The sequence below is a fragment of the Hyposmocoma kahamanoa genome, unplaced genomic scaffold, assembly GCF_003589595.1.
Source record: "Hyposmocoma kahamanoa isolate Upper Pololo Valley unplaced genomic scaffold, ASM358959v1 78, whole genome shotgun sequence".
Lineage (NCBI taxonomy): Eukaryota > Metazoa > Arthropoda > Insecta > Lepidoptera > Cosmopterigidae > Hyposmocoma > Hyposmocoma kahamanoa.
In genome coordinates, this window is record NW_020653945.1 from 13,281,081 (window position 1) to 13,308,365 (window position 27,285).

Here is a 27,285-nt window from a genome sequence, read left to right on the forward strand (position 1 = left end):
TGTGGCATTTATTTGGTGCAATAAATAATATATAATTTCGATTAAAACACAGCTTAGATCCGTAGACATGTTAAGTTGAACCTGTGCATTTTGTGCACTGTGTCAGTATGGAATCCATTTCCATGAGCTCATACGACTAGGAGAAATATAAATGCGTATAAGGTGTAACTCTTAGAATAATAACGCATAGAAACCTAGTCCGCACACGCTAAGTGAGGCAAATTGAAGCGCTCCCAATGGGCCTACACGAGCGGGCGGGCCGTCAGTGCTCAAGGTCAACTTGCACCGCGAACAGCTCCAGAATTTTAGCTAAAAATGACGAAATATGCGGTAAATGAGTGTAAAAATACGTCAGACAAACATAAAATAGATACTAACATCACATTCCACAAGGAAGTAACGCGTTTCAACTTGTATTTTTATATAAATATTCACTAAAACCGAAAATTAACCTACATGAATTAGATTTTTGCCTCACTTGTGACAGTTCGTTTGATATGAAACTATCATTCTATGCGTTATTATTCTAAGGTGTAACTATTATAGCTCGTTATCAATAAAATAAAAACAGTCTCGACTGCGCAAAAATATAGAAAACGGAAATAAAATTAAAGTAATAGAAGGCAAAGTATGTCAAAATTATTATCAGGTTTCTTACCACGATAGGACTTCTTTTTAATAAAATAAAATATAATAAAAATTGCTACAGATTTGTAGGGATCGGTGATCGGGTAATGTCGATTGCGTCTTCGTGCTTGAAAGTCGGGTCAATGACCGCTATTGACAAGTTAAATGGTACAATCTATAAAATTATGAAATAAAGACGGTATAAAATTTTAATGTTAAAAGGTTATTGAAGATACTTTAATCAATATTGTTAGTCTCCACCTAAGATACCGTTCAATATTTGAATTTTAATATATTTAAAGTACCTGTCCTATATCTTTTATTAATTTGGCTATAATTGTATTTAATGTTCGATTTGAGTTTTATTAATTTGGTTTTTATATTACTTTTTATACTTCATTTTGTTTTTACTAATTACGGTATAGAGCAAGAAAACATTTCGTAGTCCGTTTAACCTTGCTCAAATAGAATCATACATAAGTTTATCAAATAATATTTAAAGTTTTTTGTTACTTATTAAAGCAATTTGTGATCCGTGCACAATCTATGGAATCTATGGAATTAATAAGTATAGGATTTATACAGTAGGTATCATCATATTATGTGTATTTAGTTATATTTGAATATCTACATGAGATGGTTATTACAGTAAAATTTCCTATAATTTTATTTCACTTTTTGGTAATGGGCCGCTATTACCTTAATGTGTAAATAATTGCCATGTTTAATCTTTTTCATTAATAGCTACTTTCCAGTTTCCAAATGAATTTTATAGCTCTCGTCGTAACCTACAATCCTTTAAAACTATACGCCCATAACAATATAGATTGCATACCTAACAACAAACAAAACCGAATGAGTAATTGATGATTGTGGAAGTAGTTTAAAAAAATTTAACAATAACAATTATTAAACGTTTAGATAAATAAGTATTCATATATTTCCAGAATATTGGTTCTCCGAAATACCGAAGGTTCTCAATTTTTTATATTTGTTAAAATTGAGTAGATAGTTAAACGAAATTAACGTTTTTTATTGTCATATTGTTTGCCTATTGTTTGAATCCAATAGCAGGTACTCATATTTGTTCGATATTGTTATGTTGACCTCATGATGGGCTTTTACCCCCATAATGTTCTATTAATTTGCATAATATTTATAGGTATATGTGAACTTTGTTTATAAATGTATTTTAACCGTCTATTTAATTTGGAATTTTGGTTCTGTTGCCGAATTCTTCGTCATCTTTCTTCTTGTTGCTTTCGTCGCGACGTCTAATATATAGATATCAAGTACCTATATTACATAATTAATGTTATGTATCTTATTTATCCTCTTAAAACTAGAACAATGCGACAAAACCATATTACAGAAATATATGTTTCTTTTGAATTACTCGGGATGATTGTGACCTTCTGCAATTATTGTTAAATTTGTAGTTAAGTACATTGATATTTTCCTTATTCATCTTGTTTTCGAAGCAATTATACTCAAAAAAAGTTTGAGGATCTTCTGCTCGCATATACAATGTGGGAAGCCCGCAGTCCGCAGGTCTGACCAACATAATATGTTATACATATAGCCGTCCGTGACTAGCGACCCAACGAGTTTCTCTGAAGGCGGCGACGCGCACGGTCGTGCATACACTGTCAACCACTATAACTTATTTACCTTCAGCCGCCGAGTGATCGCGGAACGTGCCTGAGTCTCAATTGGTGCAATCATCCAGTTGAGCGTAAACAAACCAGTGAGTATTAATGCTTTATATAACGCATCGCGCTAGCCGGCCGGCAAAAATATATCCGTCATTACATCTTCCGTGGTCGGTCATTCCTGCCATTGCCGTGAACAACAATGTATTAAATTATATCAGGTACGCATAATATAACAGTTTGTTTATATAGTGCCACATAATTAGCTTTGGGAGTACACGTACTAAAAAGTACATTCATGCATACAAAAATTAGGTGTATAGGTACTATTTATGAATCTTTTCCGGAGACGTCGACTGATACGTGCTCATGCTTTTGTAAAAAAAGTTGAGAAATTCAAAAGATTCAAAAATGATCCATTTGTACTAATAATGTAGTCCGCATTGAAAGGAGTACAGCAACACATACTTGAATTGTGCATTGGTTAGCTTTATTTTTAATTTTTTTCACATGTAAATCGCAGTCTTACTTTGAAGCAAAGTACAACACACGTACATAGTACTATCACGCTTGTCTTCCATGCAGCCAAGCACCAAAAGTGAGGTCAAGGTTTTTGTTTCTTAATCAAAGTGTATCAATTCTCAGTTCAACATCGGATAGCCCCTAATTTTGGCACCTATACGTATCTACCCGTTTATATATGTTGGCAGACATTCTTTATTCATTGTCCCAATTTGTGTAAGACTTTTCATTTTCATCCACTCACAAAATCGCATTGCATAATTTTCATTGATCTTATCAGAATACCTACCCATCATCTTACATCTGATGGTCTTTTAACTTTCATTTAATCCTTTGTATAATTATTTCATCTTCTATTTATGGCTACTTATCGTACGTTTAAATCGTAACTTAATTATCTAAAAAATATTTATATTGAAAATGAAACTATTATGATTAAATAGTATACAGGATGAAAACACAGTCAATCGTGATCAATCATGGACTCTGGAAAGAACCCGAACAAATTATACTATTTAGACATATATGATTTAGACCCGAAAAAATAGTTAAATTTCAATGTGTAGCAATCGCGACAACCTAAGAACTCTACGAATATTAACATAATTACAAGTCTTTCATAAATCATTTTGCAGTGTTTCATTAAAAGAAGACGGCAAAAAAATGGTCACGTATTATCGTGATCTCTATTTAAAATGGTGAACATTAACGTAATCGATTAACACAATACTAAGAAACAGCTTTTGTTTTCCTGTTCTCAGATAACTTTAGGTTTTTCCATAATCGATAAACAAATGTTAGTCACATAGCATGTAATGTTTGGGATCATGTATGCGTTATTATTCTTATACCAATTACTTGTTAAGTTTGTGATTACACGAGTATGTAGGTACCTACTTACACAAAAAATAATCTAACTTTTCGTACGAAAGTCTACTGCGATATTTCGATCTTAGTTGATTTTGTGTTCAGTTGTTTCTCTTCCCGAAACTGAAAGTGAACTAAACCAGAAGTAAAAAAATAAATATTACTTTATTTATATTATCGACTTTAATGGTAATAAGTTATTAAAGGGCAGAAACCTACGCCTGGATCTTTATTGACCATTTTGAAAAGTCGCCCGTTAACATTTAGATTTCGTAAGCGCCCTTTGTACATATATACTTAGATGCAAATGCTACAGTAGTCGTAACAAGGTCAACACGAATACATTTGATAGAGTTTATGCGTATACAGCTGTTTTTACTATTTCTAAACATATTTAACATAACGTTAATACTTTGTATTGTCAAATAGTTACAAGGGAGCAATTTACATATTACAGTTAGAGAGTTCAATCTAAATTTTAATATGTAGGATACACGCATTTTAATTAGATATTTCAAAACCTAGCTTATTGAGATAAAACCATTGGTAAATTAAATCAAAAGTATATCTCTGAGCATTTAAAATTGTGTAAGTAAATTATTATAATATAAACACATATGACGTGACACGAGGTTTATATATAAATAGTTAATTAAATAGAAACAGGTTCACTCGAAAATGAAGCTAGGACGGGTTATACAACTTTGTCATGTATGGATGCAAGTAACTAGTTATACTGGTGTACGTAGGTACAATAGAGGACTCGACCAATACCAGTTAGCTCCGATAGTTGTGAGGTGCGCGGCGAATGCATCCTATACTTATGTATGTACTTTGCCAGCAAATTTAATTGAGAAATAACCGAGCCAGTTATCTATCGATTTATATGCAATGCAATCTAGATTGTTGGTTTCGACGGTGGTTTGTCTAAGCAGTTGAATAAACCTGAATACGCCTAATGATATTATTTCTTTAATAGAACTGTTTAGCGGAAATGGTACTTACGCTCGTCGAATTCTGCTCAATTTGTCCTGTTAATTCAATTATTTGTTTATATTTATATATATTTTATTATTTGAAGGTAGTCTCAGTAAATATTTTTGTCTTAGATGTTCACTGGCAGTTTTAACATGCAAGGTTAAAAGTAGTGTTAGCCCGGACATCACACCACTCACGCGCACTCATAAATAGCTATGGCCCCTTTACGCTATTGCAGTATATTGCTAGGCGTTTTTAGTGTTCCTCATAATTCTTTTATTTGTATTAGTCTCGTACCAGTGTGTTTGTAGCATCATTGGCCAAATACATGTTAATTTATCTATACTTATTCTGACGCGTATATGTAAATCGAGGGCTTGTTTACCTATAGACAATTCGTTGTTTCAGATGAGCAGGGTATTATCTCAAAAACACAGACTTTCAGGAGAGCAATTTCAAAGTTTCTTCTAGCATTATTTCAGCCGCTATTGTTATTTGGTTCTCCACATCTATATGTATTTAAAGCCTACATAATTAACAGTATTTTCGAATATTTCTTATTCTTATTCAGTTCCGTGGTTTCGACAAAATCCTGAAATTGTTCAGATGTCTATAATATTACCCTTTTGAACATAAAACATTTGTAATTCAGAATTTTAACTAAACTATTCACGCCTAATACTTTTAAATGAAAGAAGGAATAATATTCAATTCGATAAAACTTTGGGGAACATAGTAGCATCTCAAAAAATGACTCTGTACTACAGGTTACCATACCAATTCAATGAAAAAAATATCCCAAATGAAAAAAAGGTATTACCTTGAAATAACCGTCTTCGTTTTAGAAATAAATATTTTTCAAATACAGTTATCTTATAATGAAGACATGCTGTGTTTTAGTTTGAATACCCTATTCAACGAAAGACGACGCCTTGACGACTACAGCTTCGTGTGTAATACTGAATACGACTGTGTTGCTCAATGTTTGGGGCCAATACGTGCATAAAGTTCAGTGATACTACCCTGCCCCCCACATTATTTCACGTCCGATGGTTATAAGACCCTGTTCGTTAGAAAGATCTCGATTTTCTTAATAGGATTGCATTTTAAAGTAAAAAGTAAAAATTTTCGAGTTGTAAGTTTATAAGTATCTACCCAAACTGTTTTCAAATTACCTATAAGATATTGTTATTATTAAGTGTGGCCTCTTTATCTTAGTTCTATTTTATGTCACTACAGCATGTTTTTCAAATTTGGTAATTATTTTTTTTTTTTTAGTGTTAGTTATTTTATGTATGCGTTATAAGAAAATGTACATGTGTGAAGGTTTTATAACTCCTTCAAGAAATTGGGTTATTCACTGACTATAAACGCAATTTTCAGAACATGGGGCCGCAATGGCTGACATTCGTGTGTGTGTGTGTCTTGGCTGCCTCGACGACGCTATCGGAAGCCTTTCCCACGCAGGAAACTTTGGTTGTAGCTAAGAGTGAAACGCCGGTAAGAAAAGACTATGACTATTTATAATTTCAGAGTTCAGATTTTCGTATATAATGAGTATGTAGGTACTTTGATCATACACTTTAAATTACGTGTGTAGAATAGATATTAAAGATGTTGGACAGGTAACAACTTAAAGCGAAACGGTATCATCGTATGATTGCGTAGGCTTTGAAGCATGTGATATATAGCGGAAATATTAATTAATATTTAAACATTTGCCTTTTTAAAAAGTGATAAGTTCCCTAACGTATTTGTTACGGAATACGGGAGAGAATATTTTATTGAAATGTATCTAATAACAATAACAATCGAATGAAATTGATTTGATGAACGTTTACTACCTTGTAAAAATGAAATTTTAACGTAACCTTATGTTTTTTTTTATCTAGAGCGAAGTTTAGTCAATCGTGATTAGTTCACTACCGATATCTTCAGTTTTAAGTATTAATTTAAAAAAAAACAGCTGATTTCGTATGTTATAATGTCAAATAACGGAATTTCCGTGTGGTCAAATCGTCTATTTGGTTGCAATCACCTTAATCATCAACAGTTGGACAATTGTTACTTAGCAATAATACTTTTGAAATTTACCTTATTTTCTAGAGTACAACACCATCTGTATCAACCAGCCATGAACAATCATCAACACCACCATCAACAGAACGTCCTCTCCTTCCACTGAAACTCACAGAGATGGACGTCAGATCTGAAGTAGCGATGAGATATGCGCATACGGCTGTAGTCACCACAGTGAAGAACCCAGCACATCGCGCTCAGGAAGCCACTTTCAGGGTCTTGTTGCCGGAGACTGCTTTCATAAGTGGGTTCACTATGTGAGTAATAGCGAGTACCATTCTTTCTTAAATACTACTACGTATACCCACTTTCTGTTGCATGGATTTACGATCTGTTTATCCTTTTGTAAAGCGTAAATAAATATATAAAAATATTTATGTGCACTCGTAGACTTGTGTAGGTATGTGACCTTTTAATAATTCTTATAAAGTTTGAGAATGTTAGATTTGACGCCGCCATATTGTTTTGCACAATTAATATTTTCCAACTGATAACAGGAATATTGCTCACAGAATTATAACTTTATTTCTAAAAAAACTGACCTCTGAATATTGTGTAATTACATCTATTTGCCAAGTTAACAGAAAGTGGGTGACACCCAATAAACCGGATTCATCCTCTAATTTGCTACCCTTTGAGGTGCAATGTTTTCTTCAAATTTCATTTCCTCCTCCTTTTTTTGAAGTCTTCTAGTATCCAAAAGTTCTATACTTACGGTGAAAAATGAACTCTTACGGTGTTCGGTCTATATCCGTCCTATTCTTGTTGTATATGAACTACTACGAACAATAGCATCGTTATCCATAAAGTCGTGTCACCTCACAACTGATAATTGGTTGTCTTATATCGCAAAAAAACAGTGACGATGTACGCATACGCCGTGGCTAATTTATAGTGTGACTTCTTAGATATTTTAGGCAGTGATTCTACCTATCAATACAAAAAAGTATATTATACTGTATAAAAACACAAAACCTCTATTACCATACCATCTATTTCATTATCATCATCATATATATATCATAGGGGTCGAATATTGTACAACTTGTCTGTTAGGTACTTAAGTGCTACGTAATGGAGAAACACTCGTGTATAAAAACAAGAGCTTAGCTTATGTAACACTGTGTTTAATCTGAGGAATTTCAAACAGAAAATGTGTTAAGGATGTCCTTTATCAAAAAAAAATTTTGCTACTGCTTTTGCATACTGCAGATGGATCTTAAATTCGTTTCATAGGCTCTCAATTATCACCAGAGTAGGCACATGCTTCGTCCCTTTTGTCTTTTTAGCAAAACTACCTGACGTAAGTGGCTTGTATTTCGCTACTAAACTATGACGTTACTATGACGTCATAGTTTAATAGCGAAGCAAATCTGAAATAAAAATATAATTTATTATAAGGTCATATTATTTGTAATTCATGATTGCACAATGCCAATATTTAATTTATTTTGCACCTCACTAGCTCGGAAAGATTTTTTTCTCATATCGTTTTTTGCATGCTGCACCACACTGTTTCCCTCGATGAAAAAAAAAAAGATAATGATACGCAGTTGACTACGCGATTTGTCCGTATAAGATGGATAAAAATGATTTGTCGTACATTACTTATTTATGTAATATCGTTTGATATTACATAAATAAGTCGTATCGTTGGTATATTTTATTCTTACTATTGTTGACATTTAAATTGACAATGATAACTACTTGTGTTTATTAAAATATTTTAATTAGTCAAAGAACTAAAATAATTTCAATAATCACTTCATCACACAAAATAAAAGTACAAGCAAGAATAAAAATAGATGAGGTGTAAATTCAGAACGCATCAGACGATAAACTTTTTCTTTTAATTAAAACGGATGCTTTAGAGTTCAATTGTTTTTCTTTCATCTACCATTTTCCTCGTTATAGTGAGGTGAAAAGTTGTGTGTTTCGCTCGGCACCAAAGTTGTTTTGCGTCTCGTGCCTTGAAACCCTCGCTACGCTCAGGAATCTATTTTTGAACCTCTGGCTTCGCTCGTGGTTCAATCTTAGCTTCCTACGACGCCTGCTCAGGGGGTCTACTCTCGATCTCCGTCCGACATCCGTCCGAAACAATTACTGCCAAATAAGCAATAATTGACGAAATGAAAAGACGCATGATGCGAATGAAGCTTCATACTGGATACTTGTCTTTTAATTTTGTCTAATATTACTTATTTGACAGTAATTGTTTCGGACGGATGTCGGACGGAGATCGAGAGTAGACCCCCAGGTTTCAATACAAGCACTCGCGTCAAACAACTTTGCAGGCTTGCACAACAAATAACTATTAATATAAGTTAAACAGCTCATATAGCTAGCTTTCATTCATGCCCGGTGTAAAATTGTAAAATTTAATAAAAATTAATATTCATCTCTTTTGAACTGTGTTCCGGGTGACGGGCGCAGTGGCAATGCCCCTCAGATCTTTGCAATTTAAAGGGGTTGAAAAAAAAGGTGATTGAATAACAAACATCCAAACAAACTCCGATCTATTGTATTCGTAGTATCATAAATTATGTTATAACTTCTAGCATTTTCCGTATCTTGTTTAGGATCCTGGATGGGACACCGTATAAGGCGTACGTAAAAGAAAAGGAAGAAGCCAAACAAATTTTCAATGACGCCGTTTCGCATGGCTTGGGAGCTGCTCACATCGCTGCTAAGTAATTTAATATTTTTAAATCTCTGTCTCCTTCTTAAAGTTCTCTGTTTGTTACCCTTCTAAACCCTTCTGGGTTTTTTACAAACGTGGTTCTGCCGCACATGAAAACTTGTGGTTCCAAGTTGTTTTGGTTCATGTGTACAAATTACGTATTAAAATCCGTCTTGTATCTAGGGCATAAAATAGTATTGTTATTAATTTTTTACAAATAATTAATATCAGTTATACAATTGTCTCACATAAATTGAACTGGGTTTTCCTTTTTGACCGAAATGTGAATATGCAGCTTAATTCAATACATTTTCACTTTTATTGACTAAATGAAGTAGATGATGTTACTATTACTAATATTATTGTTTGAAATAACGGCTTACATAATAATATGTACAAAGAGAAACAATACATTAAAATATCAAAATGGCGTAGGTCTCTTAAGCCGATTATAGAAATTTCTATATTATGTGGGCTTGTGCTATGTTTATAGTTCATTCGCGGTGAAGCTGAACCGTGTTACTGGATCATAATCTTTTTCCAGGGCACGCGATTCAAATCATTTTACCGTATCAGTGAACGTCGAGCCAAACAAAACCGCAGTGTTCAACCTCACGTACGAAGAGTTACTTGGCCGTCGCAACAACGTGTATAATCACGCCATAAATCTGCATCCCGGTGTAGTGGTACCAAAGTTGACGGTGACTGTACACATCAAGGAAGCTCAGAAGATCACTGTGCTTAGAGTGCCTGAAGTTCGCACTGGAAATGAGATTGATGCCACGGAAACTGACACACGTACGTATAGTATATATAATACAGAATAAAAAAAGCGTAAGGCGTCTTCTACATTTTCTTATTGCATATTGGCGAATTAGAGCGATGCCACACCTTGCGTTGCGGCTCCTGAGCGGTGACACTGGGTTGTACTATACATATACATATAAATTATAACTACATGCCACATAATGCGTTGAAACGGCATGCGGTGCCGAAGGGGCCAGGGGCTTTACCCGCGTTCTGCGTCCGACATCCGTCCAAAACAGTTACCTACTGTGAAATGAGTACTCGACCAAATTAACAGATGCATGAATCGCATGATGCGAATGAAGCTTCATACTTGACATGGGCTTTTGTTTTGCACGAGACTATTTGACAGTAATTGTTTTGGACGGAGGACGGAAGTAGACATCCTGTAGTGCTTGCACGACACGCCGTGTTTTGCGTGAGAGCTTTATATCGATCTCGCGCAAGTCACGTACTACTGTGCTAGACCTAGAATCGTGGAGGGGTGCTGCGGTGCACAAGTAAGCGGCCCGCGGCGTTACGTTGCGACACCGTATTGCTCGTGTGCTACATGGCACTTACCTAGGAATAGAAGCAATTAATAGAAATGAACACAAAATGTTTTTCTATTACCCAAATATATAACACAGATCTAACTGTTGTATATACCATTGCTTTTCTGGGAGGTGAAGGTTTCTGATGTGCTTCCACTATGATAGTACATATTACAGAAGATACTAATTAAATATGAAAATGTTTACAGCAAACTCAGGCGCCGTTATCGATCGCGGTCACGACGACCGGGAAGCTACCATCACGTTCACGCCAGACATCAACGAACAGCGCCGTCTTATGGAAATATATGCCGTGAGTTCCACCATTTGTACCATTTACCTTCCGTAACTACGCGGTCCAAGGAGAATCTTAGACTCGGATAGTAAACATCTCACTTCTATCGTGCGCCGTCACTGTTCAGCAAATTGGCCTTAGACTATTCCATCCTCTAAGAAATTGGTGGATTCTCGAAACCAGCTTTTGTTATGACGCCTTGCGTTTTGACATTGGGTATGAAAGCAAAAAAATCTTATTAAAAATAAGTAATTAGGTATTTTTCATACGGGACGAACAAGTCGTGAACCTGGTTATGAAAGATACGGCTATCCGTAAGAAATTATATTTGATTATTATTTATTTATTTAAACACTTTATTGTACCACAAAGTAAATTACAAATTTTAAGAATCAATATAAAATAATGATGTGCAAAGACGAGCTTATCCCATAAAGGGATTTCTTATAACTAACCTTTGAAAAACTGAAAGGAAAGTTGGTTTTCGCGTTAGCAACATACAAATAAATAAATAAAGAAATTGAATGCTCAATAAAATACTCAGATAAATTTATTATACCAAATGTACATATGAATACATATATGTATATGTTGATACACTAATATAAAATTTTATTTTTTTTATTTTTTATTTATGGCTCAATAACAGACATCAGAGACAAACAATATAAAAAAATCACTTAAAAATTAATACGGTATATATATGTATATATATATATTATTGTACACAGATGTATATATATATATATATATATACATCTGTGTACAATAATAGTAGATATAAATGATACAAACGGATTTAAACGGGCGCTAAATTAATTATTATAAAAAAACAAAAATAATACGTTATTCACCAATCGTCATCACCATCAATAAAGGATGGAATAATTATTTTTAGTATTTGGATTAACTACATCAGCGTCGAGCTTGCTGTGCAAATCGGTTAACAAATAAGCCTTCAATAATGAAACTTCTTAAAACTTACTCATTTCTATAAGCCGTTTTGAAAGAAATATTGAAAATTTTATTTTATTACTAGGAGAAAAGCAAGGAGTCACAACACGGTTTATGGCGGCCGCAATCTGAACATGACAAGCCGATTGACGGCATACTTGGACAATTCGTCGTGCAATACGACGTCGACCGGCCCAAAGACGGAGAAATCTTGGTAAGTTTATACTTATATAGATAAGGATAAATTTATTTGCAAAAAATGCAATTTTATAAAGTAAGCTACAATGTAAATACCAAAGTACAAATTAACAGCGGACCCCGCACTAATCTCTAAGCTTGTATCGCGGGATCCAGAATGGTAGACAATAACTTATCTTTACTATTACAAGAGCCAATATTTAGTTCACAGCACTATTACAATGTTTTTTTTATATAGAAAAATAATGCGCATTTGAGCTTCAACTCCCTGATGGAAAGTGACGATAAAGTCGACTGTGGAGTACTAGCACACCTAAATAATACCCATTCATTTTTTATGTACAGCAGTACTTTTTACTTTCTTTCTTGATGTGGAATTTGGTTACATGAATCATTGATAATTTACGTACTTTATTAGATTATAGACAATATGTAATACGTTCTAGACCTTTTTTGTGTGCTCTACCTATATCGAAACTATAAAAACAAATAGTTAGAAGTGACGGGGATGCCATGGTGATGCGGTTGCCTAATTCTTCCATTTTTTTAAAGTGAATAAACAGACTTGCTCTTAACCACTACCTAACCTTGGAGCATAGATAGATAGGGTCTACGATGGAACGAGGTTCCCCAGAAGATGCCTATTCAGTTGTACCTTAAAGAGAAAAATTTTCATGATTACTTGATTAATGGTTTTTCGAACTTTGTTATAACAGAGGCAGTAGCAGTACTGCCATATTTGTGTCTATAAAAATTGACACCCCTTTCAGGTAAATGACGGTTACTTCGTACATTTCTTCGCACCTACCGCCCTTCCGCCACTGGCGAAGCACGTAGTATTCGTTTTGGACACTTCAGGCTCCATGTCGGGCCGCAAGATCAACCAGCTGCAGCAGGCCATGCACACTATTCTCAGCGAACTTAACCCTGGGGATTATTTCAGCATCGTTGAGTTTGCCTCCTCCGTTACGGTAGGTTTATTAATTTATAGAAATAGAATTATTTACTCCTAGAATAATCAACACAGTACACATGCATTTTATAATAATAATAATAATAATAATACTGATAATGATAATAATAACAACAAGGATTTGGAACTAAATATATATACCGAGTTATATATGCCGCTGGAATCAGCTTATGTTTCTGATTCCAACGGTATATATAACTCAATGTGACCCAAAAGTGTCGCTTATCCCATTTTGCCTTTCAAGCGTCGATATATAGAGTACAAAGCGTGTAATATTCGGTACTCGTTGTCTATAGTATAGTTCAAATTTCTGTATTAATTCATATTATAATGACTGTTTGTACCAAAAAAAAAAGAAAAAAATGAGCTGTGCTGCTAAGGAAACCGTGCCGTGACCCACTTAGCTTGTTGCCGTCTTACGTCAAGTGCTACTACGCTGATTTTCAGCGGATCCGGCAACAGAACTCACGTGACACGGAACATAGTAGCCGTCACAGATTAACTCTAAAGAAAATGACACAAGCACATATTACTTTAAACACAAAATAAGTCTATTCCATTAGGGCGCGTTTATTCGACGCGAATTTCATTGGGCTCATGTCACTTATACATCGTAGCCTGTTTTCCGAGTCTCTTCAAGCTGGCGAACCGAACATTTTATCGTAAAGTACCATTAGCGGCGAGCTTGATAACGTTAAGACATTTGTCGACGGACTGGTATCGTTGCTCGTTTCGAGCTATGCGATCGACCATGCTCCGCATTCGCAATCGAAATATTGAATAACGAAATCGTGATTTTTGGTTCTGAGATTGCTTACTCCGAACGAAGAAAAACAATGGTATTGGATTTCAAACTTTGTGATAACACTAGTATGCATGCACCTAAGACATAACGCGCTCACGACGAACTGTACTGACCTAAAATTCAGACGTAATATAACACTTAAAGGGATTCGTTAATAAACTGATAAACGGGTGAAGCACGCGGAGTTTTCAACGTGCAGCTCGGCTCGCTGTACTGACTATACTCACATCGTACCGTTGTTGTCGTTATCGTTACGTTACGCTGGTATACACTAGTCAGTCACCACCTTATTACTATGTATATTAACAGTCTTTTTTTCATTACATTTTATTGAAATGGTATGCTGAAAAAGACTAATTAATATACATATATTAAAAGCTTAAAGACTAGGGGATGAAGTTAGATCCAATTAGGGCAAATTTAGGCAAGGAATGCGGCCAACCCTTACTTTCTTAAGATTTTTCGATGTCTAAGAATACTTCTAAAGACAATATCAAAATGAGATTTTGATGAGAATTTGGGTTGGTTTGAACATTTTAATTTTGTCGGTACTTATAAATATTTTTACGCAAACGCATAGACGCAAATTGTTATCTAACATTTCCAGGTTCATGATCTGAAAGAAGCTCTGGAGGAACCAACTAGGAAGGAGTATAATTACTATAGCTGGGACTATGAAAAGCCAGCCACCCTACTGCCGCCTTCCCCCGCAACGCCGGAAAATATTTCCAAAGCTAAGGTCATTGTCAGTCGCATGACTGCTGACGGCGGTAAGTTGGCATTAAATAAAAAGTTTAACTTGTTTAAAGATATGCATGAAATCTCGGACAATTACTATAATGGCATCAAAAGTATGTCTAATAGGTATACAAGATCATCAAATGACATATTGAAATTACATTGTAGATAGCGAACATCGTAACCAATCATGAAAAAAACCTTGTCGGAAATTTCACAAAATAATTATCACTAATTACAGGTTTCTTACCATGCACGGTATGAGTTCTTTTTGTTTTCCCAATATTTCATATCACTACATATACTTTGGTACGAGAAGTCATCGAGATCACAAAGTAGGTACGAAACGTTTAACCGTGAAGATGGATTTAAACTATCCAGAGCGGGGAATGTAGTGTTTAGTGCGTACAATAATAAAAACAAATGGCATCTCGGCAAAAGTGAGTGACTGCTAAAGTAATCGATATGAAGGTAGTCACCGATAGCGAAAGAGGGTAAATAGATATGTCTGTTCTTATCGCTGTTATATGTCGCTACCTGTCAGCCCGTGACCAAGGAAGAACTCATACCGTGGTAAGAAACTTGTAATTACTGATAATCATTTAGTGAATGACCACGAAAGCTTTAAATTCTATATTTCACAAAACGGTTTGAAGGAGTGACGGCTGTCCGTACTGCGTTACGATATAACGTAGGCTATACCTCAATTAAAGAAGATAATTTGTACCCACAACACAATTCTAAATCTTACGTATTCTTATCACAGGCACAAATATTGCATCCGCGTTAAATGTAGCTGTCGATCTAATAAACAAAGGCGTGGGATGGAAACCAGAAACAAATGCCACCTCCTCGACTACTCCATCAACCATTGAACCTATACCAGAGCCTGCTGAAAGGAAGCTTGCTGAAGTGAAGCCTGCCGAAGAGAAGTCGGAAGCAAAGGAATTGGATGTTGCCAAGGGTAAGTCTGAACTACAATTTGAATAAAAATTTATATTTTAAAAATCCCCGATATAAAATAGTGTACCTCACAAATTCAACATCTGTAAGCCAACTACTCTTTGCGATCAATTCAATAAGCCTAAACATGGTTGTTTTACTGTAAGTAATGAGGAGTTGGGTAGTCTGCTGACTATTCTGATTAAGATGATCAGCTCAATGCATCGAATATATAGCCAGAAATAAGGACCATCCAGCGCTGGCAAATCATCGGGCAAATGGGTCTTATATCACTTTTAAATATCAACTCTCATTTGCGCTGAAATCACAAATTAGAAAACTGAAATAGTACAGCGCCAGCAACTGACCTGCAGAATATTTTTGGAATGTACGGAGACGTACACACGTCTCTGTATATTCCAAAAATATTCAGCGTTTATTGTAATAAAGTTAATATCTCTAACAATGGGGGCTGTTCCATTCGGTGGTGTGAGAAAATCAGCAAAACATCTAAATACAAAACAAACAGAATCACATTTCATCGGTAATAAAATATTAAGTACGTAAGTTGCAATTTTCGTCCATTATAGCAAAGCTCAAGTTAAACTGAGGTGAAACAATTGACAAGTATCGTCAATTGTTTCACCTCAGTTTAACTTTTGAATTCGGGCTGGTTGATCGGAGCGCTGTTGTCACCGTAATGATTTGGCAGAATAGTTTTCAAACAAATTAAATAACATTTCGTTTCTATTTCTGGTTATATACTCGATGGGTCAGGGTTACCATATTATTGTAAAATCGTTGAATTTCGGTCCATCGGACAGTGGAAGTAACATACATATTGTTTTTATGACTGTGATCTCTACACTAATTGGAAAAAGAACTGATGATCTTTAAACAGTTGAACAGAACCATCCAGATTAGTGTCAGTCCGGCCTTTTTTTTGTTTTTTATAATATCAAGTGATGGGACGAACAAGTTGTGCTCCTGATAGTAAGCTACACGCCTGTCCATAACAGTTGCAGTGCCACTCAGAGCTTTAAATCGCAAAGATCTGAGGGGTACTACCACTGTGCCCGTCACCTTGAGACATAAGTTGACAAGTCTCTTACCCTTCAAAACCGGAACACAGTAATGCTGACAATACTGCTTGGCGGGAGAAATAGCTAAGGTAGCAGTACTTCCCTGGAAGAACTTTTTCACAAGGAGCACTACTGCTACTAATAAATATTAATAAATTATAAGCCAGTGCTAGACAAGACGCGGTCGCGAACGTTGCACTCAACCCCTGATGAAGACCATCGATTATGGTTCAAACTAGTCGGACCGCTTCCGACTAAAGTACTGCGCGAGTAAGTCACGTTACTTTTATACTATAATGTGTGATAACCGCGTTAGTTTTCACAATAAAATGATAAGCCATTTGGGGGCTACGATGCCATAGACAAACATACTGATACACGTTACAGACATGCACAGGCTTCAAATTTAGAAACTCCCTTCTTTTTGCGTCGGGAGATAATAATGAGTTGGCAAGGTAAATCACATTTTTGTTTAAATTTCAAGTTACTACTTTGTAATAATTATGAGATATGAGAAATCATTGATTTGATGACAATACGAAACATTTATTTTGGCTTAGCCAAAGTCGCTTAGGCGGATTACTTTCATTCGAGAAAATTAACTGCCAATATAAAAGAATCGTGTTATTTTATTTTTGTTTAAAAAGAAAATTTAGATTTAGAGACCGATTTGTTTGTGTTTATGTTTGTTTTATTCTTTCTGTTTATTTATTTTTTTATATTGTTGTTTAGAAGAGAAAAGCCTAGAGCCAATTATAATCTTCCTTACGGACGGCGATCCGACTGTGGGAGAGACTGACCCTACGCGCATCATTAACCGTATTAGCGAGAAAAACTCCGGTGTCAATAAGGCTTCATTATTCTCTCTCGCTTTTGGTAAGTTTTATTTTTACGATACATACTTAACAGTGTTATTTTTTTAAGCATGCTCTTATGTGAAAGGTCAGGCCATGGCTTGGACAGTCGTGCACTTCTCCAAAAGACTTCCAAGCAGAGTTTTTAAACATCTTTTATAACTGCATGCAAACAACACGTAGGAAACACGTCTCTCTGACGACGAGGGAAATTATCCTTGATAATAGAATATTTCCAATAGGAGAACGTCAAGCAAATAATACTAACTGTTTATTTATGTATGTCATAGTTCCTTGCCTGATCTCTTTTTAACAGACTTCACAAAAAGGAGGAAGTTCTCAATTATCTGTTTTTTGTGTGCATGTTACGCGATGATCCCGACATTTGTGAACCGATTTCGATTATTCTTTTGTTGAAAGGGGGTCAAGAAAAAATTTAAAAATTATAGACTGCTGATAAGAAACCAATTTTGAAAATATTGGTCTACTATTATAGGTGACACAAAGACACAAATAATTTTAAACATCCATAACTTAACATCTGAACTATAAGAGATAACTCACGTGTATTTAAGTTGAATTTTTACTCGAGCTAAAATTTGACTTACATACGTGATCTAGTCGATAGAGTCGAGATATACCGTCGTCGTTTTTTTCCTGTGAGTTCTATATTTACTTCCATCCAAAGGTTGTCTGGCAGAAAGAATATCGCTTAATGCTATAAGACCCTAAGGGGCCATCAATTACTCAAGCTTTTTTGTTTAATTGTATTGTATTTGTATCCATTTTGGTCACAGATTACTTAATAGTTACTACGTAACAGATAACTCACTCAAACAAAATCGAAAATACCTACGCTATAATAACCTACTACATCTGACTAAATGACACCAGGCACTCACTACGAGGAAAAAGGAACCTAAACTCACGTTCAGAGAGGTGAAAATAACGTTACCCACCGTGTGTAGTGGTGTGGAGATTCGGCTCCACACCACTACATCATAAATGAAAGATTGGTATGAGTGCTTGCGCCGATGTCGGCGCACTCACCGGTAGGCACATATCGCGTAACCTTGAGCGAGGGACGGAGCCCTGTTTTGGTGTACAATAAAGAATTTTGGAAATGTCTTTATTCTCTGTTGAGTCTCACGGTAGTCTTCCATCCATATCTTGTCCAACAGGTGAAGATGCGGATCGCAAGTTCCTACGCAAAATATCTCTCCGTAACGAAGGCTTCATGCGGCACATCTACGAAGCAGCAGATGCAGCGTTGCAGTTGCACGACTTCTACCGCCAGGTTTCGTCACCTCTGCTGGCTGATGTTAAATTTATCTACCCCGCTGACCAGGTAACCCAGAACACTAAAATCTGTGTGTAAAGTTACACTACACTTTTTTACCAACACTATGTTATGGACAGACTTACCGTCAGGCGCACGACTTATTTGTCCCGTCACTTGAAATCATAAAAAAAGAAAATTGATATTGATAGATATACGTGCGGCGCACTATAAGTTTCCGGAATCAAGAAGAAAAAAATACTATAAATGAATTTATTGTTTCTCAAAATATTCTCCGTTAGCGTTAATGCACTTTTTTATACGAATGAACCAATTTTGAAAACATTTATGCCACTCCTCCGTGACAATCTCTGAAACATATTTCTCATACTCTTCGACAGCCTCTTCAGGTGATGAAAATCGATGACCGCGTAACTGGTTCTTAATTTTTGGAAATAAATAAAAGTCACACAAATGCCAGGTCGGGACTGTACGCGGGATGGCTCATAAGGTCAACGTTGTTCACCTTCAAAAATTCATTTGTCTGTCTTGCCGTGTGAGAACTGACATTATCGTGGTGCAAGAAGATACGGCGTTTACAGTTATTTTTACGGAGTTTGACAATAACTTCCGGCAAACAAATGGTCGTGTACCAATCACTGTTCACGGTACAACGATTCTCCAAAGCTGCAGTAGCCACGTGTCCAGTTTTAATAAAAAAAAAGAAACAATCATCCGCTTAGAGGCACTCTGCACGCGCGCCACTTTGGTTGATTTCGGCTGATCTCGAAAGACTCATACGCTCGATTGCTGCTTTGTTTTTTGTTTTACTATGTTCCACATCAAATTTGACGCCCCTTCATTGAATCTGGTAAGCATGGCATTGCACCAAGTGACGCGATCCGTTTTTTGAGCCTCAGCCAAACTGTTTGGGATCCACCGAGAGCACAGCTTTTTCACACCCAAATGTTTGTGTAGTATTGATTGTATTTGACTCATGCCTATGCTTAAAGATGAAAGAAGAAGCTCATGGTATGTCACATGCCTGTCTGTTTTGATCATTCAGCGCACAGCATCGATGTTTTTGTTGTTCACGGCAGTGGATGGGTGACCGTCACGAAATTCGTCACTGAGATTAACACAACCGCGGTTGAATTCTGCAAACCAGCTATAAATAGTCGTCTTGCATGGTGCTTCATCGCCAGAAGCCGAGCGAAGCTCCGCTGAGCTGTTAAATTACACTTAAAGTCGTAGAAAATCATACTACGAAAATTTTCACGAGTTAAATCCACGAATTTTCTAAAATGACGCTACAATGTTAAAACAAGTGACAGTAAGATGAAACAAACTGTATTCTACAGCCAAAGAGTTCCATTGTCAAATGTTAATGTGTCAAGTGTTGTAATTACTTTTTAAATATTGTTTATGTAAGTGGCCAATTCCGGAAACTTATAGTGCGCCCTACATATTATGATAGTAGTCATAACTACTACCTCCGTGGCCGAACGGTTACCATGCCGGACTGCCACGCAGAGGTCCCAGGTTCGATTCCCGGGCCGAGAGAAATATTTGTATGACCTACATTTATTTCTCTCGTGAGTTTGGGTGTAATTTGTGGTTGTCTATGTGTGTGTCCATGGCACCCGCGACACAGGGTTTCCCTAGTGCGGGGCTATGTTGAGTGTGTGCGTTATTATTATATATTATATAACTTAGTTTTATGCCTTGTATACATGATATGCAGCGACGTTTATTAATTGACTTTGAAAGAATTCTTAAAAAACGTACACTTTTCCGTTTGTGTCTGTTTCTACTGCGTTGCCATAGATAAAGTTCCACTAGTACCACCCACCAGTGGTACAAGTGAGAACGGATGCCTTTTTGCAACCTAAAGTTTTGTATTTTAAAGTTACGACTCTAAAGACAAAACTTTCATTGTATGTAATTTGTTCTACAGTAAGAATGGGTATTAATTTAATAATTTTTAGGTACAGTACAGACAAATTGGAGATAGTTTGATTAATTACAAAAATAGACAATTTAACATTTTCTTTAAAAATTATATGTGTTGCAAAACTTAGAGACATCCGAAGTTCGGGAAAAAAATTAACCTTTCTGTTATAATTATTAACACGTAAGCATTTTCTTTGTATTTCATTTTAATTCTCTTTGAACAAACTTGGCTATTAATAAACGTCTCATATCTGAATGAAGTTCATAAACAGCATCAAATACAGACTACTAATACAAGAATACTTAGTACCTTGAATATTCGGAAAAACAGTATAGTGTTGCTACAAGTAGTGGTAGTTTCGTTTCATCATAGTATAACAAGTAGGGCAATTCCTGCCTATACTTCGTTCGGAGCGTAGAGTTGTCACATTATTATCTTAATTGTACCTACAGGTTGTAAACTTATGTATAGTATTATCGTGCTATTTTGAAATAACCTTTGTTTAAATGTATTACGTAATTATATTTTTATACAAGCATCGCGGGTTGGTTTCTCGATGGCAGTGTGATTAGAATTTCTGAATTCGAGTAACTTTTGTTCAAGCCACCGTAAACAAAACAATAAACACTACCAGATCAGAACCAATTTATAAAAGTTCATTTCGGACAAACTTCAGTTCAACTTCTCATTTAACGCCCGTAGTGGTAACCGCTGAATAACCAAAGTTGTCAAATAAACAAATAAATAAAATGTGTGTAACTTACCTCTCATGTACAGTATAGTCGAGAAGATCGAAAATTCTGAAGTTAAGACACTTTGTTAAACACGACACTCAGTACTTGATATCATTTTTTAAACACCGCGCGAAACGCTTCTATTGCACTGCTACGTTTTTATGGAGTTACCCTACTTGTCTTGTTATATTTTTATAGGTTTTTTTTAAATAGGTTTATAGGTTTCATTCATTTAGATATTATAGATGATATTCTGCAACAAGCACGATCATTATTAACTAGTCCTCTTCGGTCGTAGGTGAAGAAAGACTCATTAACGAAGCACAATTTCCGCACGTACTACTCGGGTGGAGAGACCGTAGTAGCCGGACGCGTTGCTGACGGCGCAGTTGAGATTAGCCCGCATATCATTGGTATTTGCGGGGTCGATGACGGCTTCACAAAGGTACGTATAACTTTCCATCATATTGTAGGAAAGTGAATGTTTAGTTTACTTTATTTTCCTGTACCTATGCCTGTGTTGTTGGCGGTCAATCTTACTAGCTCCGATGACATTAGCAAGGGTAGTCCCGATGGGGTGTTAAAAATGTAAAAGATGAAAGGAAATGAAACTATTTTTCCGAATTTAAATCGTGTATATTTGTTTTTTCAAACAAACCGACGTTTCGGGCCCTTTACTGGTCCCATAGTCATGGTTGACTGAGGTGGTAATGTCATTAACCAGCTATGTCTAATGTTAAAGCAAACCACCCTATTTTTCACTATAGTTACAAAAGCTATAAATTAAATACCTTATTTTTAATTTTACAAAGAATATTCCAATTTACGCTACATTAACTTTTACAAATCATTTTATTTTATCAATATCAATTTTTATTAACTTAAATTTATTATTAACTAGTAATGGACATTGAAATAAATTAAAACATATTAATTAGTAGTACGGCAGTCTTATGTCTGTATGGGATTTTTCATCACAGGAAATACTGGATCCCAAACTGATGGTACGGAGAAACCATCTTCCCTGTTGAAATTAGGATGTTTTGTAATTTGTATGGCCTCTCGCAGCATCCTGGGTATATAACGGACTTCTTTTGCAAGGATCTGCGGTTTGTCAAACTTCATTGAATGTGTCGGTTTATCCATGACATGCTCGCAGACTGCAGACTTGTTTACGCTACGGTGTTTGAAATCAATAGGGCTAGCACAACTAGTCGCGATTTGCGCGAGAGCGAAATAAAAGCGCGAGATGCTTCTCTTCTCACATATAGATCTCGCGCTTTATGTCGCACTCGCTCAAGTCGCGCCCTGTCGTACTAGCCCTACAGCTATATGTTATTTAATGCGGGTACAAATACTTCGCTTCTAAACGTCGGTTTGTTTAAAAAAAACAAATATACACAATTTAAATCCGGAAAAATAGTTTCATTTCTTATGTGTAACAATCGCGAAAACTTAAGAACTCGATATGTAAAAGATAACTTATTTTAATAATGCCAGACTACCACACTAATTATCTGCCCCCGTAGTATGGCTACGCATAATAGTCGCGACACGCGCGATAAAATTGAAATAAGCGCGCGCTCTTGGCTGTCTCAATCAGATCTAATTTAGATAGCCAATAGCGCGCAATCATGCATAGCCATGCCGCGGGGCTGGTCTCAAATCAAGGAATTCCCTGTACTATGAATACCAGAGCAACAGAAGTCACTCTGGGGCACTACCCTAAACACCCAGACAAGAATAAATTTAGAAAAGATGAACTCCTGAATTGGTCCCACAGTGAACCCAGAATCTTACAACGACCACAGTGCCACCGAGGTTGTCGTAACTTTAATGTTCGTGTTGTAATTTCAGAACGTTCAGTATATTAATTCCCGAAACAAGTGTTTTAATTCAACTTCTCATCATCTCTTTGGTATGACTTTACCTATCATATTTTTAACTATGTTCTTGTTTACAAATTATAATCAACAGAAACGCTATGAGATCTTCCCGAAAGTGCCGGTATCCCGTAACGTAGGCGAGTACCTTCCTCTGGAGCGGCTGTGGGCCTACCTCACCATCAAGCAATTGCTGGACGAACGTGACGCCGCCGACCAACCCGCTGATAAGGAAAAGGAGGACACACCGGAAAAAAAGGCTTTAAGCATCGCACTAAGGGTCAGTCTTTACTTTAATTGTAAGTTACCAATCAAATAATAGACTGATCGATTTTAATTGTGTACCCTATTGAAATAATAATAATAATGCGTGTTAGGGTTGTAAAAAAAATCCTTATTTTTTGTTGACAGTACGAATTCGTGACTCCATTGACATCATTGGTGGTCGTGAAGCCCAACGCAACCAACGCTGTCAATGCTGAATCTGTTGACAAGCCAAGTAAGTTATTTCTAAATATTATAATAACTCCATAAAATATTTTTGTGTGAACATGTGAACATACATATCCAAGGGCATTTAAGGCACATGTAGTATCAAGCATCAGAAATTCTATTTTCTACCATTTCGTTATATGCTTAAGCGATTACTCTGGCATTAGTGAACTGATTTTGATTGTTCTTTTTTAATGGAAAGAGTCACTCACTATTGATCCCATTTATATTTGAAGAAAATATTCCACCTCTAAGAGTGGTAAAACCCGGTTGGAGGCCCGTTTGGGGAGCCTGGATGGGGGCCCCGGTTGGGTGGCTCGGTTGGGGGGCCCGGTTCGGAGCCATCAGGCTTCTTAACTGGCCCTCTAACCTAACCTAACCGGGCCCCCCAACCGAGCCACCCAACCGGGGCCCCCATCCGGGCCCCCCAAACGGGCCCCCAACCGGGGCCCCCAAACCGGGGCCTCCAAACCGGGGCCTCCAACTGGGGGCCCCCAACCGGGCCCCACAAACGGGCCCCTAACGCGGCCCCCAACCGGGCCCCCAACCGGGCCCCCAACCCGCCCCCACCACAAAACATATCTAAAATGCGTTTCTTTCTGCGCATTTTAGGACATTGTTCAAAATAACCAGTGCCGATGCCGTGCAAGTCAATAACCTTTGGATCAAATTTGTAAATATCTTTCTCTGTAAATATGGCGAGAATGCAAATCAACACGTTGTATATGTGACAAGTTAAGAGAGACATTCCATAATAATATTTGTTCTTTTTAGATGACTACGGATTCAGCAGTAAGTACCTAAGCATTACAGTTATTTACTCGTTTTGTTTATAATCAAGACAATATACACACGCTTTATATATTTACAAGCCGACGTTACCCTTTAATGTTAGTAATGGAATGAAACAAAGTCATCGGTGAAAGTGTTTGTTCAACATCTGTGGGAAGCTTTGAAAACGGCGCCATTGCCCTGCAATTTGACGACTGTTATTAATAAGAACAAAAAACAAAATTTTTCGATTAAGTAAAAAGAGCATGGAATCAACTTAAAAAAATTGTTGATGAGTCCATACAATCAAATGATAAGTTTATACATGACCAATGATAATGTAGTTTAATTTCAACTTTTTAGTTTAATTTTGTATATAATAATCCTCCAAGATATAATACAATAGAAATCAATGCAGTGCAATATAACGTAATGTAATATTACAATGTAGTAGGTATTATTCAGACATTTTTTAACTACATTCGAACATAATAGCTACGTTGGTAATATATAATTAACACAATGTTAGCATTAAAAACTTAAATAGCAAATATATATCTTAGTGAAAAGTATTTATTTATATGAAAAACTATTATTATGAACTTAAATTGCCTGTGTGCTCACAGTTACAGCACATTGAGTTACACAAACCATCACTTTTTTAAACTGCAAAATTTGATACGCTGTACTTGTAGAAAAACTAAACTGACACTGGCGATGATCGCCATAATTCTTATAATATTCTTATAAAACTGCCATAAAGGAAATAATAATAAGTACTTGTACAACATTCAACAAATAATTTTGATAGTTTGTAGGTATTACTGGCTGTTGTGGCCCACAGTACGTGCAGAGTCCCTATCTACCGACCCGAGAGATAGGGTTTTCCGGAGAGACTACGAGCTCGACGGCAAGACCAGGGTATAGCAGGCGTCCGAGCCAAGCCCTCCGCCAGTGTATTTTTTTTATAATATCAAGTGACGGGACGAACAAGTCGTGCGCCTGATGGTAAACTACACGCCTGTCCATAACAGTTACAGTGCCACTCAGTGCTTCAAATCGCAAAGATCTGAGGGGCACTGCCACTGCGCCCGTCACCCTGAGACATAAGTTGACAAGTCCCATGTGTCTGTAATTTCACCAGCACCTTTACCCTTCAAAACCGGAACACAGTAATGCTAACATTACTGCTTGGCGGCAGAAATAGGTAAGGTGGCAGTACTTCCCTGGGCGAACTCTTTCACAAGGAGCTCTACTGCTTACAATACAGTGATACGCATTTGGGCGTCTCTGGTGGACCCAGACTTGGGTATGGACTCGCTGGGGTTTGTGGTTAGCTGCAGAGACGGACATGTTTGTCTGCACCGGTTTTGCATGTTTCCGGGGCGTCTGTCTCGTGAGCAGCTAGCGCGTCTTAGTAGCGGTCTAGTTGAGGGCCTGAAGCGAGGAGACGCGCGGAGCACGTGAGTTGCCCTTTAAGTTGGAAGCTATGTCCAGACATTGTCGCAGGACACTGCGACTGGCATCTCCGACAATAGCCCGGAGAGCTAGTAGAGCTATAAGCTAGATATCCTCCGGTCCCTCCAGCCGCTTAGGTTATTGGGAACTGGAGAGACATCGTTTTTCGGCGTCGGGAAGTGAATGTGCCTTACAGATACTCCACCAATGAGGAGATTTGGTAGTGGACTCAGAGTCAACCGCCTAGCGGTGGCAACCGCTAGTTGTCCAATGCTCAGCGGGAAGTGAGCGTGCCTACAGACAGCTCCGGTAAATATCTGGAAAATAGGGAGGGTACTGTACGTGCACCCGGGGCGGCTCACCCGAGGCACTAGCCTCTCGAAGAACCGGATGAAGTCAAGTGACAGAGGTCTGTGACAACCCTGTACATTGACTGATCTGGGGTCAGAAACTGAACTTATAAGGTTCCTGTGCGCGCACAAATTATAGTGCCCTTCTCGTATGCCCTAAGGGTAGGTAGGGAGGGTCACTATAATCAAAACTAACGTAGAAAGATATGGGAGCTTAGTACGTGTAGAGACAGGGCAAGTAAATGAAAAATTCCTTTTGAAAAATTTAGGAAAGCTTTTAACTTCACGTGTTCGTGTTTGTGACCATACTCATCATGGGCTTGCCCGTAAAGGCTTGTTGCACGCTTAAGGCACGGTTTGTGCTTCACAGCAATATCGTCGCATGCGTTCAATGCGTACCCGCTGCAGCTCTCGGCGCCACAGTTCGGCGGCGCCGGATTCCAAGGACCGCCCGGCCAGCCTGCGCTTTACAGTGAGTTATCTTCGTTTAGAATCTTATGTAGATAAGGGTTTTAGTTTTTGACGACTTCGTCCCCAAACATTCATCGGTCAAAATATCCCTTTTCTCAGAATGTGTTTTTGTTACAATGCCCTGTCCTAAAATATTTCTCCCAAACTATTCTTATTCTAGAGTATATCCTTTCTCACAACTATAAATATATTACCCAATATTGCGCATTCGTGCTCATTTACAATTAAAATTGTCAATAAAATTAAAATTGTAATCTTATAATAATAGTAGTTTAGTAAACTAATATGTCATGTAACACAAATTTTG

General features: G+C 36.8%; 1 protein-coding gene across 8 annotated transcripts in view; it reads left to right on the forward strand.

Annotated features, from left to right (window-relative positions):
• The first annotated feature begins 2,228 nt into the window (after positions 1-2,228).
• Positions 2,229-27,285, forward strand: part of LOC113233434 (inter alpha-trypsin inhibitor, heavy chain 4-like) — a 41,445-nt gene continuing 16,388 nt past the window's right edge. For 3 of the 8 annotated variants that reach the window (XM_026468561.1, XM_026468568.1, XM_026468565.1), the window contains exons 1-17: positions 2,229-2,374; positions 6,030-6,146; positions 6,753-6,982; positions 9,305-9,415; positions 9,950-10,203; positions 10,955-11,058; positions 12,080-12,208; positions 12,963-13,163; positions 14,578-14,740; positions 15,475-15,672; positions 17,465-17,608; positions 18,768-18,934; positions 21,852-21,998; positions 23,531-23,716; positions 23,848-23,935; positions 24,703-24,720; positions 26,878-26,979. In XM_026468561.1, the coding sequence (XP_026324346.1) occupies positions 6,033-6,146; positions 6,753-6,982; positions 9,305-9,415; positions 9,950-10,203; positions 10,955-11,058; positions 12,080-12,208; positions 12,963-13,163; positions 14,578-14,740; positions 15,475-15,672; positions 17,465-17,608; positions 18,768-18,934; positions 21,852-21,998; positions 23,531-23,716; positions 23,848-23,935; positions 24,703-24,720; positions 26,878-26,979 (2,356 nt within the window). In that variant the 5' untranslated portion in view covers positions 2,229-2,374; positions 6,030-6,032. Of the gene's footprint in view, positions 2,375-2,419; positions 2,501-6,029; positions 6,147-6,752; positions 6,983-9,304; positions 9,416-9,949; positions 10,204-10,954; positions 11,059-12,079; positions 12,209-12,962; positions 13,164-14,577; positions 14,741-15,474; positions 15,673-17,464; positions 17,609-18,767; positions 18,935-21,851; positions 21,999-23,530; positions 23,717-23,847; positions 23,936-24,702; positions 24,721-26,877; positions 26,980-27,285 lie in introns of those variants that run through there. The other 5 variants (XM_026468564.1, XM_026468569.1, XM_026468566.1 and 2 more) reach the window with 3 other exon arrangements.